The sequence below is a fragment of the Glycine max genome, chromosome 3 (assembly GCF_000004515.6).
Source record: "Glycine max cultivar Williams 82 chromosome 3, Glycine_max_v4.0, whole genome shotgun sequence".
NCBI lineage: Eukaryota > Viridiplantae > Streptophyta > Magnoliopsida > Fabales > Fabaceae > Glycine > Glycine max.
Window position 1 is genome coordinate 1,787,779 of NC_016090.4, and position 18,111 is coordinate 1,805,889.

General features: G+C 30.2%; 1 protein-coding gene and 1 long non-coding RNA gene across 2 annotated transcripts; both read left to right on the plus strand.

Annotated features, from left to right (window-relative positions):
- The first annotated feature begins 248 nt into the window (after positions 1-248).
- LOC100811090 (UDP-galactose/UDP-glucose transporter 4) lies at positions 249-1,469 on the plus strand. The gene is made up of 3 exons (XM_014773309.2): positions 249-397; positions 480-587; positions 982-1,469. The coding sequence occupies exons 1-3, from the start codon at positions 266-268 to the stop codon at positions 1,237-1,239; spliced, it is 498 nt and encodes a 165-aa protein (XP_014628795.2). The 5' UTR covers positions 249-265; the 3' UTR covers positions 1,240-1,469.
- A 1,866-nt stretch (positions 1,470-3,335) lies between these two features.
- Positions 3,336-6,194, plus strand: LOC121174642 (uncharacterized). The gene is made up of 4 exons (XR_005890866.1): positions 3,336-3,945; positions 4,136-4,325; positions 5,127-5,295; positions 5,515-6,194. It is a non-coding gene; the product is annotated as an uncharacterized lncRNA (long non-coding RNA).
- Positions 6,195-18,111: the final 11,917 nt, after the last annotated feature.

Genomic DNA, 18,111 nt, shown 5'->3' on the forward strand with positions numbered 1-18,111 from the left:
TGCACCTCATGCCATGTAGCTTCTTCTGGTGTGGTATGTTGCCAATGTATTAGCACTTATGTGATTGGCCTATTGCCTCTTTTCTTTATTCTTTTAGCTAAAATGTCAATTGGCATCAGCTCCAATTGATCATTGCTATCAAAACTTGGCAGTGCTGTAGAAACTGGACAATCTCCATGATGTCTTTTTAGCAAGGAAATGTGGAATACATTATGTATGCGAGCTTGAGCTGGTAATTCTAGCTTGAGCTGGTAATTCTGGTAATATGAATTTCCTTTCCATTGTTAACATACAGATGGAAATGCTTTTCTGCTCTACTGTGGTGGGATTGCCTTTCTTGATTCCTCCCATGCTTTTCACAGGACAGTTATTCAAAGCATGGACATCATGGTCACGGGTACATTTGAAAATATTGTTCCTGTTTTTTCATACGTAGACATATTTGTTTTCGAAATAGTCACCTTATCTTGTTCTTGCAGCATCTATATGTGTATGGAGTATTAGTTATTGAAGCAATGGCCGCATTTATTGGCCAACTCTCTGTGCTGTCACTCATTGCCATTTTTGGAGCTGCCAACACAGCCATGGTAAATTAGTCTCACAACTTTTCCTAGTTCCATTATGTTTATTTGGACTTTGGACCATTATATGGCTCTCAGCATTAATAACTCTGTCATGACATCATCATTACAAACTTCGTGTAGGAGTTGGGACATGAAAACTCTGAGAAGAGAAGCACCATATGTCTTAATTAAATGTCATAAAATGATAAATACTTAAAACATCTTGTAACTAAATATTTTGATTTGGAATTGAAAATTGATTTGATTTGTAACAATTGATAATTTAAAGGTATATATCATCCTATTCTGTTCAAAATTTTTACCCATTGTAGGTCTCAGCATGGATTAAGATATTCTAATGTTAAACCCTTTATGTGGTCCAAACTGAGTTTCTTTCCTCATTGAATAATTGTCACAGATAACAACGGCAAGAAAGGCAGTGACATTGCTACTATCATACCTCATATTTACAAAACCATTGACAGAACAACATGCAACTGGACTCCTACTCATAGCTATGGGGATTACAATGAAGATATTTCTTGATGACAGATCCAACAAGAAGGCCTTGAACTCTTCTCCAATTGCTAATATTCCAAAACCTTCTGAGGACAAAGAACTGATGGCGCAATCAGATTATGCAGGTGAACATGAAGAAAGCAGACCATTGGTTTAGCATTGACAGACATCAGATACATTTTAATTTCTATAGTGCATGAAAAATATCATTCAAATGTCAAATTAGTATGTTTTATTTTTTTTTTTCAATTGAAAACTCTTTACAATTAGGCACTACATTTTTTTTTATATAATCAAACATCTTACAATAAGTTCATTTAGAATGTAAACCTATTATAGGTTGTTCTGAAGGAAAATATACATTTAGAGTGTGTTTGGATGGAGAAATTTTAAATTCTAAGAATTTCAAATATTTCAATTGAAATTCTTTTATTTTCAGAATTTTGTGTTTGGATAAAAAAAAATTAAAATTATGAGGATGAAAAAAATGAATGAAAAAAAAGAGAAGATATGGTTGGTGTGCTAGTTATATGTGTTCCTCTATGCTCACACCCAATCGATGTTTTAGGAGGTGAGACAGTGTTTTTGAATAAGAATATAAGAAGAGAATTTCAATTTTTCATCTTTTAGAAGAAAATTAAAATTCCAGATTTTTAGTTGTTTAAAATTCTAAAATTTTAAATTTTTCATAAAAAGCATCCCAACAATAAATTCTAATTTATAAAAATTCAAATTCTCTAATAAATTACTTTCTTCACTTAAAATTTTTTCTATCCAAACACACTCTGAGTGATGTTGCATGACTTAGTCATAACTCTTGATATTTAATCTTCTTATTTTTCCAGCAATTTCATAGAAAAATATTAATATTTTTTTAAAAAAGCGTTGAATAATTTACTACTCCTAAGACGTTATTATTTTTTTTGTTGATCAAAATATAATAGTTATTTGTTTTTTTAAAAAAAATATTTTATGAAGAAATAAAATTGGCAACGGAAAAAAATAAGTAATCTATAAATAAACTTTTAAGAGAAAATAAATGATTTATAAATTAAATTTTTGAAAGAAATGGATAAATTAAAATCCTTAAGGTTGGTGGATAAAAAAACATTTGTGGAATGCGACAATGGAGCAAGTGTGTGTCTGATTGTTAATTTCATGGGAGAATGAACTTCATAATAATATTGAAGTTTTTTTTTCTTTGTTAAACTTGATTTGAGCTCGGGGACCTTTTTTGATAATATGAATGGCTGACTTGGTTTTTTATTCTAGCTATATATGTTTGGAACTTCACATTTATTCAAGGATTTGTAATAATTAATTAATATAAATGTGTTTCTATTGAATTAAAAAATAATAATAAATTTCAACGGAATTTAGCGAAAAAAATAATAGCAAATAGATTACAATTACAATAACTATAATTATAATAAACAATTGAGAATCGATTTAAATGTTTTGAATAAATAAAAAATTATATTACAGTTTAAATTATTTATTATTAATTTAAAATATAATTGATACACTTAAAAATATTTATTTATTATGATAAATTTAATTATATAAAAATAATCATTTTTCTTATAAAATATACCTTATATATATGTTATTTAAAATTAGTTTCTGATATTCTATTTCATTTAAATTTTTTTAATGATATTAAAAGTAAAAGAAGATATATAAGGAGATTATTTATATAATATATTTTTATAACATTATTTTTCTTTTTATCTCTATTTTATGATTCAGTTTTTTTATGAGTCACAATTCATTCTCTTCCTTTTCAATTTGATATATGATAATTGTATAATTTTTTTTAACAGTTTTATGGTAAAAAAATATTTTTTTTCTTAAACTTTTAACATGAAATTCAGTCTTTGCTTATAGAAATTTTTCATTTTTTTAATAAATAAAAGATATGTAACGATATCACAATAGATATAATTATGATATAATATTTTCATATGAATTTTTAAAAATCATAAATTTGAATTACATTAGTAGTTGTTATCATTATCATTATCTTAATATAATGATATATACATTAATCCCCTAATTAAGATGTTCATAACAACCTGTATTTATCATTTTACAAGATTAAAGTGATTATCGTTTTATATTTCCAAGGACTTATATACACTGATTAAAAAGACTTTTCAGCTTGTATACACCTTATAGATACAAAATATTCTTCCACATATAAAGAATGGACTACATTATTTGTACAGAGCTATATATATCCACCACGTATAGATTGAACATACAGTCATACATTAACCACATTATTATTTTGAATATGTATACTTTTATCTGTCTCTGATTATTGGAAACCAAATTCCACACATGCAAACTCTCTTTCATTGAACCTTGGTTTTGGGACAGTGCAGTGACCATAGCAGAAGAAGCTGTGATGTCAAAGGCAGCAGAGCAAGCTCGTAGTTTATTTGGAATTTGTCTCTCACACAGACCCAAATGGCAACAATTCCTCATTTGTTCTTCTGGTTTCTTCTTTGGATATCTAGTTAATGGCATATGTGAGGTACTATATAGGGTATATACATATGTACATGTACTGATTAATTGGTTAATTTTCTTCAATATTATTTGGTGGTTTGAATCTGTAAAACCACTGTAATAGGCCATGGTCTTTTATGTTTTCTGGAGAAGAGAGAAAATAATGAGTTTATTGTTTCTTTCTGTTTGTGGAAACGAGGACAAGGTGAGTGGCTTGGAGATCAATCATGCTTTTGGGATTTTCATTGGAAATTTGGGCTCCAATTGTACTATTTCTGCATGCAACTCTAGTCAATCATCCAGATAAATAAATTGTTTGTGTGCTGCATCCGAATCATTGCAGTTTCTGGTATGTGAAGTTATACCGCAAAATAATCCCTTTTTCTAATGCTTATAATATGTGTATAACAGGCTTCAGTTTATGTGAATTTCAAAACCTGGGTACTTTTTCATTTGTTAACTATAATAGATCGATTAGAGCTTTTTGATTGGGGATATTTTCAATATAATGAAATAGTTGACTTGGTTTGTTATTTCAGCTATGGTTGGTACTTGGCATTTGTTCAAGGATTTGTTTACTTGTTTCTGATTTGTCTCCAAGGGTTCGCAAGGAAGCAAACGGAGATGAACCAATGGAAAACTTATGTGAAGCTTTCTGCTGTACCTATGGTTCCCATGCACGGGGGATCATTGGCTTTCCTTGACTACACAAATCTCAAATCCATGAAAGTAAGTTAAAGAAAACTTTGAATAATTTACTACTCCTACGATGTTATTATTTTTTTTGTTGATCATCAAAATATAATAGTTTTTTTAAAAAAATTATTTTATAAAGAAATAAAATTTTCCACTGAAAAAAAAAAAAAGTAAACTATAACTAAACTTTTAAGAGAAAAACAAATGATTTATAAATTAAATTTTTGAAAGAAACAGATAAATTAAAATTATTAAAAAGGTTGGTGGATAAATTATAAAAACAAGTTTTTTCATTAGAAGGAGATAAAATAAATAACTTATAAAATTATTTTTTAATTAATATTTCAAAATTAGATAGTGTTTATTTTCTATAAAGTTTAGTATTAAAATTTTATTTATTTAAAATAAAAAATTAAAATTTTGGGTATAAAGACAATTGAATTGTCCAATCCAAGTAAAAACTTATACAAGATAAGATTTTAACAAATGAAAAGAATTGAAATAAAAATAATTCAAATTGTACTTATTCCAAATTCGTTAAAATTTTGACTCTTCGAGTTTGCGTACAAAGTGAAATTTTGAAATTTCCCGTCAAAAACACCTTATAAAAACATACATGCATGGCTTGTTTTTCATCACAAAAGTTTCCGGTTTCCCTCTGACAGTCTCTCGTACTGCCTCTTGCTATGCAAGAAGTCTTTACCAGTCTTATAAATATAGGATTTGTGTTTGTTTTTCTCTCCTGAAATTGATTCGAATAATCATGGCACTAATAACTCAAGAAATTGGAGGGTATGGGATAACATCATCAACTTGTCCTTATTGGCAAATTAGGAGATGCAACAGAGATCCTTTCATGTTCTTGCATAGAACGGCACCGCCACCAACAAGTACGTGTAAATACTGGATGAATGGTAACTGCAAATTCGGTGATCAGTGTCGGAGTTTACATTCATGGTCAGATGTGGAGGCAACTTTTGTTGGCACGCAGCATGTTTTTTTGGTATGTTTTTCCTTTTTTTGTTTTGCAATCACCAAATACTCAAGAGCAAAACAAATCTAGAGGTTTTAGGCCATCAACATTACTTTTTTCTTTAAAGTCAAAAACAAAACAAAAAATTCCTCTTAATTTTTGATTTAGGTCTTTTGTTGGATTGGTCTTGGATGCAATGAGTTTGTTGCCGAGTTTATTCATTTTGCTAACATGCAAATACTTCCACAGGACGATAACCCAAGACCTACAAGATTGGTTTGGTGGACCCCACCTCCCAGAGGATTCTTTAAACTCAACTGTGATGGGGCCTTCACTTCACTGTTTATGGAAATAAAGGAGCTGCAGGAGGAGTTCTGAGGGATTGGAAGGGTGAATTTATTCTTGGCTTTTCCGATGCCTTGATCGAGTGTTCTTCCGCGTTAGAGGCTGAATTATGGGCCATCAAGATTGGAATGCAAACAGTAGTGGCAAGGGGATACAGAAATTTAATTGTGGAGAGTGATTCTCTAAAAGCTATTCAGATCATTAATGCTCACAAGGGTGATTTTCTTCGATCTTCTATCCAACACATGACTCGGATGGTTGACCGAATTTGTTGGAATCATGTATACAGAGAAACTAATTCGGTAGCAGATGGTTTTGCTAAACATGGGTTATCCTTGTCTCAAGACCAGAGCATCAGAGTTTTTGACTCTGCTCCTGATTTCATTGAGTCTCGTTTGTATGGAGATAGAATTGGAAAAATATACTGCAGATGATCGATTTTCCTCTTTATTTGATTGGGGTCTGTATTTTTTGTTGACCCTTTGGAACCATTTTTCTTTGATCAAGTATCTCTCTTTGTTATGTTAATATTGTTAAAAAAAACATTGTGGAATACAACAATTGAGCAAGTGTGTGTCTGATTTTACCATGGGTTAGCATTGTTTCTTGTTTCATGTTCGGAAATATGTGTATAACACCTTCGGTCTAGATAAACTTCCTAATTTTGAAGTTTTTTTTTCTTTGTTAAACTTGATTTGAGGTCTGATCATTGGGGACCTTTTTTGATAATATTAATGACTGACTTGCTTTCTTATTCTGACTATAGATATGTTTGGAATTTCACATTTATTCAAGGATTTGTAATAATTAATATAAATGTGTTTCTTCTGAATTAAAAAATAAAAATAAATTTTAATGGAATTTAGGGTAAAAAATAATAGCCAATAGATTACCATTACAATAACTATAATTATAATAAATAATTGAGAATCGATTTAAATGTTTTGAATAAATAAAAAATTATATTATAGTTTAAATTTTTTATTATAAATTTAAAATATAATTTATATACTTAAAAATATTTATTTGTTATAAAAAATTTAATTATAGTAAAATAATCATTTTTCTTATAAAATATACTTAATACTAATTGAAATATTATACTTATAAATATCATGGAAGTTGCTAACCACAAAAGGAAACGATATTTTGATTATTTGTAGAAAGATAAAAAGATATGAAATTATTTTAAATTTTGTCTTTGCACTGTTAAACAAAAATTTTGTTACTTCAAGAATGCACATCTAGATACACAAATTAATATTTTTTTAATTTATTATTGTTGTGTATTTCAAATGTAAAATAGATCCTAATTGTTATCAAGATTACACTCGAGATGGGAAATGATTATAAAATATCACTTGCATGCATTGTCATGTTTACTAAGTTGATAGACCATTACAAGGTACTTGTCACATGCTCCTTGCTTGCCTAGCTACCTACTCTCTTAGTCACATTTTCCTTCCTCTTAGTAAGTTTTTTTATTCTTTTAGATAATAAAATGTGGAGATTAGCAATGGAAGTGTGTAATATATCTATTATGAGTGGTTTTGAGATGAATTCCGTCTAGAGAACAGATGATTTTCCACTCACAATTGTTGGAAAGGTTAGTTTCTATATGATTTTTGTTTTATTTTGTTTTATTCACATAATTCAAGATGCTTGTCATTTTTTCTTAAGTGTCTCGTGTCCGCCAATTTCTTGAGTCACTATTGCTATCTTTACCTTCATGATTTCGAATGGATGACAAGAGAGAGAATCAAACCCGCTCAATTCAACCCAATATTTATAGTAAAATAAAAGTAATTTCTACTTTATAGAATCTCATGTCTCAATTAAGAGGAGTCATGAAAAGAACGAGTTCAAAATCTCGATCAATTCTTTTTTCAAATCCTGTCGGCAGCTGCACAAGCTCTTTGCGCGTGCCATAAATGGCCTACAAATAGGGAGAATCCTAGAACAAGATGAGAAGTAAAAAGTCCTGTGCAGAGAAGTAAACTCCTTTGAGTGATGAAAACAGAAGAGGACTTTTGAAGGATCATCACACATAAAATTTTGAACCTTTTAGCGGAATAATCAGAAATCTTCGGCGAGAAATTTTATCTTCTATATAATTTCTTTTTTATTTTGTTCTCCTATTCTGCAACACAGTTTATTTTCTTGGAACAAGATATGGATATTCAAATGTCACGTGTTACATCTTCTTGAATTCGTTGGATCAGTAATGTTGATGTGATAGAATAATTTAAATTTTATTATTCTTCTATATTCTATATATATTTATTGTAAGTTCACAAAATTAAATCCAAATAAAATGTTAATTATTTCATCTTTTTATATTTTAATTAATTCTAGCAGGTTTAAAATCATAAAAATAATAATTATGAAATAAATATTAGGAGTTTTAAAAATGATCAGAAATCACGTTTTTAAATTTTAAAGGAAAGATAAAAAATATTTTATCATGAACCAACAACAACAAAAATTAATAGGAATCAAAAATAAAATTCAATTATTTATCATCAACGAAAAATATATTTAAATATTTTTAAATTTTCATAATTTTGATCTACTATTTGTGTGGTTAATATTAAGTATATTGTTAGAGCTGTCAAACCTGTTTTTATTAAGTATATTTTATAAGAAAAATGATTATTTTACTATAATTAAATTTATTATAACAAATAAATATTTTTAAGTATATAAATTATATTTTTTTATTTTTTATAATAAAAAATTTAAATCTTGTCTTTACTCTATTGAATAAAAAAAATGTTGCTTCAAGAACACGCATCTAGATACATAAATTAATATTTTTTTTAATTTATTATTGTTGTATATTTCAAATACAAAATAGATCTTAATTGTTGTCAAAATTACATTGGAGACCTCCTTCCCAATATGTATCCCATTTGATGTCATAAATGGGTCCACTTTCCCACATGCATACCATGACTTATGGGAAATGATTATAAAATATCACTTTCTTGAATTATCATGTTTACTAAGTTGATAGACCATTACAAGGTACTTGTCACATGCTCCTTGCTTGCCTAGCTACCTACTCTCTTAATCACATTTAATATTCTTATAGTATTAAATGAACTAAGAATGTTTACGTTAGGTTGAAGATTATCAACCTATGATTCCTTACTACTCTCAGAACACAGAACCAAGATCTCACGAGAACCTAGAATGCAAAGGAAGAAGGGAAACTCACTCGTGGAACTCACACAAGGAAGAACAGTCCCAAGGGACTGAATGTTATTAATTTGTTATGAATTAATTTGATTACGATAGGATACTACTATTTATACAAGTGAAAGCAATGAGACCCACTTAAACTCTAACAACCCTTTCTATTTTTAACCCCTTACAGTTATTTTTATAAATTGATTATTACAATTTCCCCTCCATCTGAAAGCCTTGCCCCCAAGGCCCTCTCATCCACTGGCCTCATTAATAAAGAGGTCCAATCCACTTGAGGAAACTATTGCTTCATCTTGTGCACCTCATGCCATGTAGCTTCTCCTGGTGTGGTATGTTGCCAATGTGTTAACACTTCTGTGATCGGCCTGTTGCCTCTTTTCTTTATTATTTTAGCTAAAATGTCAATTGGCATCAGCTCAAATTGATCATTGCTGTCAAAACTTGGCAGTGCTGTAGAAACTGGACAATCTCCATGATGTCTTTTCAGCAAGGAAATGTGGAATACATTATGTATGCGAGCTTGAGCTGGTAATTCTAGCTTGTGTGCCACCTTCCCCCACTCTCTCTACAGTTCTGTAAGGACCATAAAATTGTGCAGCTAATTTATGAAACGCTGAGTTAGGTATTGATTGTTGTTTAAATGGTTGTAACTTCAAATATACCCAATCTCCCACTACAAATTCTTTGTTTGTCCTATTCTTGTTAGCATACAACTGCATCCTCCCCTGTGCTTTCCTGAGATTCTTGTGCAAAATTGTTGCAATTTCCTCTCGAGTCCTGATGGTGTAGTCTACTGCTTCAATCGTTGTATCACCTGCCATTAAGGGATTGTTGTTGATTGGTTTGTAACCATATAAAGCTTCAAACGGGGTCATTTTTGTTGCTGAATGAAACTTAGTGTTGTACCAAGATTCGGCATAACTTAAGAATTCACTCCACTTAGAGGGCATCTCTCCTGTTGCACACCTGAGATATCCTTCTAATACTTTATTTAAAGCCTCTGACTGCCCATCAGTTTGTGGATGGAATGCAGTGGACTTTAGAAATTTGACTCCATGCAACTTGAAGAGTTTTGACCAGAATTTACTCATAAAAATTGAGTCCCTATCTGACACTATCTCACTGGGCCATCCATGCAACTTCACTATTGTATCAATGAACACCTGAGCAATCTTAGTAGCATTGATTGGATCAGTAATGTTGATGTGATAGAATAATTTAAATTTTATTATTCTTCTATATTCTATATATATTTATTGTAAGTTCACAAAATTAAATCCAAATAAAATGTTAATTATTTCATCTTTTTATATTTTAATTAATTCTAGCAGGTTTAAAATCATAAAAATAATAATTATGAAATAAATATTAGGAGTTTTAAAAATGATCAGAAATCACGTTTTTAAATTTTAAAGGAAAGATAAAAAATATTTTATCATGAACCAACAACAACAAAAATTAATAGGAATCAAAAATAAAATTCAATTATTTATCATCAACGAAAAATATATTTAAATATTTTTAAATTTTCATAATTTTGATCTACTATTTGTGTGGTTAATATTAAGTATATTGTTAGAGCTGTCAAACCTGTTTTTATTAAGTATATTTTATAAGAAAAATGATTATTTTACTATAATTAAATTTATTATAACAAATAAATATTTTTAAGTATACAAATAAATACTAATTGAAATATTATACTTATAAATATCATGGAAGTTGCTAACCACAAAAGGAAACGATATTTTGATTATTTGTAGAAAGATAAAAAGATATGAAATTATTTTAAATTTTGTCTTTGCACTGTTAAACAATAATTTTGTTACTTCAAGAATGCACATCTAGATACACAAATTAATATTTTTTTAATTTATTATTGTTGTGTATTTCAAATGTAAAATAGATCCTAATTGTTATCAAGATTACACTCGAGATGGGAAATGATTATAAAATATCACTTGCATGCATTGTCATGTTTACTAAGTTGATAGACCATTACAAGGTACTTGTCACATGCTCCTTGCTTGCCTAGCTACCTACTCTCTTAGTCACATTTTCCTTCCTCTTAGTAAGTTTATTCTTTTAGTTAATAAAATGTGGAGATTAGCAATGGAAGTGTGTAATATATCTATTATGAGTGGTTTTGAGATGAATTCCGTCTAGAGAACAGATGATTTTCCACTCACAATTGTTGGAAATGTTAGTTTCTATATGATTTTTGTTTTATTCACATAATTCAAGATGCTTGTCATCATTTTTTCTTAAGTGTCTCGTGTCCGCCAATTTCTTGAGTCATTATTGCTATCTTTACCTTCATGATTTCGAATGGATGACAAGAGAGAAAATCAAACCCGCTCAATTCAACCCAATATTTATAGTAAAATAAAAGTAATTTCTACTTCATAGAATCTCATGTCTCAATTAAGAGGAGTCATGGAAAGAATGAGTTCAAGATCTCAATCACACTACTACAAATATGACATTCTAAGTCGATTAAATAAGGTATTCTACGACGGTTTTGAAGCGTCGTAAAACGCAGCTTCATAAAATAACATTATACTTACAACGACGGTGTCTGAATCGTCTTAAAAACTTATATTTTCTAAGACGGTTAGTAAATAACCGTCTTAAAATGATCCCTTTTGGAAGGCAGTCTAGGCAACAACCCGTTTTAGTATGTCTTATTTTCTAAGACGGTTTTTCAAAAACCGTCTTAATATGTTGTGATCAACATATGACATTTAAGATGGTTCTTAAATAACCGTCTTAGAAAATAAGACATTCTAAGACTGTTATTTAAGAACCGTCATAGTATCTTTAATTTTATTTAAATTTCTATTTGTTCAGCATATTTATTCTTGTTTCTCAGACATCAAAGATCAATTGCATTACAATGAAAGCATAGTAATTGTTTTTTTTATAAAAAAAACAGTTATGATTCTATACCTTATATCTAGAGCTTTAATGAATCTACATACTTCAGTTGCTTTTATTAAGCCAAAATCAAAGACATCTGAGCCGGAGACATCAAGGATTTCCCAAGAAGTATCAGCTAATGCGATCAGGACATCATCATTCAGCAATTTTCTTCTTCTAGCAATAACTGCCACTGTTATATGTCAATAAGCATAACTAACTTCTTTATTTGTATTGTATTGTATTGTATGTATAAAGTACATGATGCAAGATGAAGGATTCTTTTTTTGAGCAGAACACAAGTTTCAAGTTTCAACCACTTAAGAATACTAACCGGGTGCCTCAACAAAGGATATTTTTTCTTTAGCAAATAAAACGGGCAATCCTAGAGAAACCTTTGTTTCCCACACATTTACATTGAGAACACTATAACTTTATAATTTCAATTGTTGACAAGTACGAGCATTAGGATAAATGACTTATTAAAGGATTTAGCCACCTACCTTTATATCAGCTGGCAAGTTGATAGCAATTTCACTCAAATCTGCAATAATATCCTCCAAATGTCTTTCAAGAACTCCAACACAAAGGCTGACTAAACTCAGAGGCTTTGTCTTCTTAGGTAATAATCCTGCAGAAAAATTTCTCAAATAATTTGTTAATGCCTATTCTGTGGCACATGTTTATGAAAAAAATAATTCGTGCATGGTGCCGTGCCACCAAGGTTTAAACTACCTAAACCTCTCACAACTAACACCTACATAGTGTCTCCTTCAAAGAAAACAAATTTTAGTCATTCTATTCAGGGGCAAAACTCAAACTGAGTTTCCATAATTTCAGCAAAATATAGTCATACAAAACACAGAGTGATTTTGGTATATTTACATAGACTGTGGGTTTTTATTTAATTCAATAAATGCATCATCAGTATTAATCTCATCAGTATGGTGTTATGTACTAGGAAGTAGGAGTGCAATTTGAGAAGGCTAGTTGTTTGAGATGATAACGTGAGAGGTGACTCTCACCGCAATAATTAAAGCTTAATTATATAGACAAGGAAAATTAGGTTGATTTTTTTTCTTTTTCAAATTCAGCTTGTAACTTTATGTTGGTTAAAGCAAGTTTAAGTTTATCAGTTAGTTTAGTTAAGGAAAAAAGTTAGATATAGTTACTTAGATTAGTAGCTAACTCCCCGATTACTACCTAATTATATGCCATTATATTAATCTCCTCTTAATCATTTGTGAATTAAAAATGTATATAGTTGGCCATATATCTAAGTAGACACCAAATACAAAATTTCTTGATATACAATAATTCTTATTCTATTAAACAATTGAAATTAAGAATTTAAAATTATAAATTATTACTGTAAAAAAAATATACTATTAATCATTAAGAAACTATAGCTAAGTCTGAATTTCAAAAAAATATTTTATTTTATTAGTACATAGGTTATTTATTCTAAAATTAAAATTAATAAATAATTTGTAACATTTAAATTTATTATTAGCAATTTTCAAAATTTTATTTTATATAATATTTTTTTTAAATGGATCAATTTACTAAATTCCCAAAGGAGCCAAACATTATTCTTTGGGACAAAATATGTTTTGGCATACTTTTTTTAAAATTTGGTTTTAATTCTTATAATTTCAAATCAGCCCATTTTGATCTACAAACTTTAAAAAACATGCAAATTTAGTCATTCTCTTCTTTGAATATACAGAACCTAAAACTAATTTCAAATAAAAATACAAAAACCAAAAATATATTTTACTATACGTACCCATATTTTTATTTAACTCACCGACGCATATGCATGAGAGATTGGCTCACTATAGATCAATTATCAATAGTTTAAGTGTTACCTAAGAAGTCCCCTTCATCCATCAAATAAACTAAAGGCCTATTAGATACATAAATAATTATTAGATTTTCAATGTTTTTCATGAATTTGAAGTATAAAGTATAAATTTATATTAAAATTTAACTTTTATTTAAAGGATAAAGACAGCAAAAATTAAACTTTTAAATACTTAATAATAAAAGGTTTTATACTGTATCATGAATTATTGGAGGAAAGAAAACCTGAAGGAAGTCCAACGAAATGAAACAATTTATCTTTAATCATAAATTCAAATTCTCACTCATTATCTTAAAGTAAAATAAATGCAATTTTTTTATGAATGATGTTTGGGCTTAGAATTTTTTATTTTGTATGAATTGATCGAGGTAATGTCGTCTTCACTTAAACCTTGTTATAAGAAAATAAAGGAATTATTTCAAAAATTTATATTGTTAAAAAGGTACATAAATATTTTAATACTGCATCCGAACCGGAATGAACCTGATTTTTTTAAAAAACGGAGACTTTCATTTTTACTGACTGAAATGGGAATTCATATGAAAAGTATAATCTGTTGACTTAAAATAAAAAATATTTTAAGTGCTACATAAAAATAGGTAAATAATTTCTTCAAGGACAGTCTGATTTTTTTTGTTATTATTTAATTACAAACTCATTCGTATGTATTATGTATGATAACCTTACTGCTTTTGTACTAATTTAGAAAACATATCAACAATAATTTAGTAGTACTAATTAATAATATAAATATTCTATACTAACACCACATAAAAATTAAACTAAAAAAATCACGCGTTTTTTACAAGTAGACTGGACACTGGAGTGGCAGCTGCCCAGTTGACAAAAAGTTAATTGTGTGGAATTTAGAGTGATTCCACACTATAATTTCTGAATTATTTTTATATTTTTTTGCTGTACTGAATTATTTTGATACAAAAGACTAAGTTATAATTATAAAGTGAGAGCTTTTAGAATAGTGTTTTTTAATAAAGAAATTATGTTTTATTTTTATGATTAATTGTATCCTAACAAATACCACATGCTAACAAATACCTAAGAGCTTTTGGATTAGACTAATATGCCTGAAAGTAGATGAGTCGGTTGAGTTACCAATCTAATAAGCCATTAAAAAACTTGGCCAAAATAGAATGATCCACGTGGAAGCAAACTTTAGATAAGGATTCCAAATAACATTTTTTTTTTTTTAGGCTTCCTCTCACAAAGAAACAAGTTGAAACACAGTAAGAATCACAATTCAGGTGGAAAAAGAAACAAACCTCTCTGGAATCCTCAAAGACTTCCATTTCATCGTCATTAACAGTTTCCCAGCTTGCAGCATCACTTATTTCACTCCCAGCAGCAATTGATTCATCATCGTCTCGACCAACCACATAGATTGCTTGGGGTCCAACCTGAAAATAAAGTAAATTATTGACAGTCAAAATGGAAAAATTGTATCATCAGACATAAGTGCTTAAAAAATAAACTCTCTCTCTCTCTATATACATATATATATATATATATATATATATATATATATATATATATATATATATATATATACCAACCTCGATATGTTGCCAATAGCTTTTTTATTTACCCATTTTGGATCTGAAATCACACCGCGGAATCAAACAAAAATACAGTTTTGCTGCCAATCGCAATCCAGTTTGCGAATTCAAATTCGCACGCAAACAAACGGCATCATCAATAAACCATTTCAGCTGAATCAGACAGCATTGTAATTAGCAATATCCAAACCCGAAATCGAAATCAACAGCTAAACGCAGATTAATATACCCTAAGGTAGCTCAAACATTTAATCGAATAAAAAAAAGGCACCTAGATAAATTGATCGAAAACAAAAAAAAAAAATAAAAGGCAAAAATAACAGGGAACAAACGAAAGCTTATTTCTCTACCTGTCCCACCACATTCTGCCTAACACATTTGAGATTATAGGATTAGGGGGAAAATATTCCTTAAGATGCTATAAAATTAGGCTGTAAACTAAACATACTAACTGGTTTTAAAATCAACGCTACAAAAGATAATTTTCCAGTAAGATGCAACACAAATATCCTTATGGCATTAACATGATAGTCGTCAGCAATTACCTTAAAGAAGTCTCTTCATTTTGAAGGTCATAAGAATCATTACATCCTGATTCCTTTTCTTTAGAATGTAAAGGTATTGGTGGCAGGCCAGACAAATGGCAATATCCGTTCATATATACTTGAAAGGACAGTCACAATTACATGTGCATACTAAAAAAAAAAAAAAATTCACAATCCGTGAAAAATTAAACTCTAAAAAAACCATTAAAAATTATAGGAAAATAAAAAATGCAATGTGCTTGCCTGTGAGGGAAGCCAGTTTCTCTAAACCAACAGTACTCTCGTGAAACACAGATTAATTTTCATGGATAGATAGATATAGAAACACAGATTTTGGAATAGCAGTGATGTCCATGCAGTTGAACAATCCACAGTTTGGTCAAATACAAACGACAATCCAAATAAATAAGTAAAAACAATGAATCTATAAGGAGGGAGGGAAAAAATAGGGCAAATAAAAAAATGAAACCTCAGCAGCAGCAACATCGTTTAGAGTGACAATCGGCGCGACCCAAACAGATTCGGGAGGAGCGATGGTGGCATAGTAGTCGTCGTCATCTTCGTCGTCAACATCAGCCCATGACTTGGAGGTGAGAGGCGCGGGGGCCCAAAAGACGTCCTTCTTGTCATTGGGCTTGGACGGGCCCTGCTGGTCCTTCTTCTTCTTGAGGCTTCCGAGCACAGCAAAGATGTTGGTGCTGTTTATGGCAGGCTCCTCGTCCCTCCTGCTCCCAATTTCCACTCCGGCTGCGACGGGCAAGATCAAAAAATTGAATTTAGGATTTTGCGGTGGTGTGATCTGATTCTGAGTGAGAGGAATGTGAATGAAAAAACAGTGTGTTTGGGTGGAATAGTGAGTCGAGGAGGGAAGCGCAGATCAACAACAACAAAAGAATAAGGGACAACCCCTTCTCCGCCGCCACCAACCCCTTGTCCGCAGCCTCAAATCCCTAACCTTACAAAGATTGAGGAAAAATTGGAAGAAATCGGACAATTAAAATTAAAATAAATAGAAAATGCAAGAAATGAGAAATGAGAGAACTGAGAGAAAGAGAGAAGGACCCACACTTATTAACCCACCTAGAACTGAGAGAACTGAGAAAAAGAATTGATGTTGATTCCTTGAGGCCAGCGGTGATCATTCGAATTTTCGTAGAAGAAGAAAGAATACCAAAGGTCCTGATCCTATGTGCGCAAAAACGAAGGCGGTTTTCTCTTAAGACTGTCGTTGATATTTTGTCAATAATTACAAAATTGTCACCCAACTACATTTTAAGGCGGTTATTAACAACCGTCTTAGAATGTGCGTTATGAAAAGCAATTTCCAGATATCTTAATTACAAGTTTGCCACCGCGTCACATTCTAAGACGGTCCCAAATAACCGTCTTAGAATGTGCGTCGTAAAATATTACTTTTCTAGTAGTGTTAGCACCCTTAGAGTACTTGTCGTTCTAACAAAATACTGCTACGGAGTTATCACAATACATTTTCAGGGGCCTAGCAATACTGTCGACAATTCCAAGCCCTGAAATAAAGTTCCGCAACCAATTAGCCTGAATTGTAGCCTTAAAACATACTACAAATTCAGCTTTCAGATGCAACAACAACTGATGCATACGAAATTACTTTCATTTGTTTTCGTTTCATATCATTTCTAGGGCATTGTGCGAGACTAACTTTGTCTCATTTCTAAATTAGAATAGGTGATGTTAAACATCTTTCCATCTTGAATCTCTCTAGTACTTTATTGATATACGCTTTCTAAGATAAGCCTAACAATCCTTGTGATCTATTACAAAATATGTTTATCCATATCACATAGCTTACCTCACCCATATATTTCACTTCAAAGTTTCTAGAGAGAAATTTCCCAGTCTCATGAAGAAGACCAAGATCGTTAGTTGCAAGCAAGATATCATCAATATACAGAATTAGAAAATAACCTTACTCCCACTGACCTTCAGATACATATACCGATAAATAGTATTTTCCTTAAATTTAAAGGAAACAATGGTATCATTAAACCTCAAATACCATTGGCGGGAAGCTTACTTTAAGACTGTATATTGATTTCTTTAGTTTGCACACCATGTGTTCCTTTCCTTCAACTGAGAACCTCATTGGTTGGTCCATATAAACATTCTCCTCTAAATCTCCATTAAGAAAGACGGTTTTCATATCCATCTGATGTAGCTCCAAGTCATAATGGGTTACTAATGTCATGATAATCCTGAAAGAATCCTTTTGTGAGATCAGTGAAAATGTCTCTTTATAATCAATGTCATCTTTCTGAATAAATCCCTTAGCAACAAGTCTAGTCTTGTAACGTTCAAGGTTGTCATGAGAGTCACGTTTAGTCTTGAAGACCTACTTAGAACCAACTCT

Excerpts from the sequence above, each read along its gene's own strand:
- LOC100811090 (XM_014773309.2), top strand. The coding sequence starts at position 266 with ATGAATTTCCTTTCCATTGTTAACATACAGATGGAAATGCTTTTCTGC. Across the intron at positions 398-479 it reads CATGGACATCATGGTCACGG|CATCTATATGTGTATGGAGT; the intron begins GTACATTTGAAA and ends TTGTTCTTGCAG. Across the intron at positions 588-981 it reads GAGCTGCCAACACAGCCATG|ATAACAACGGCAAGAAAGGC; the intron begins GTAAATTAGTCT and ends TAATTGTCACAG.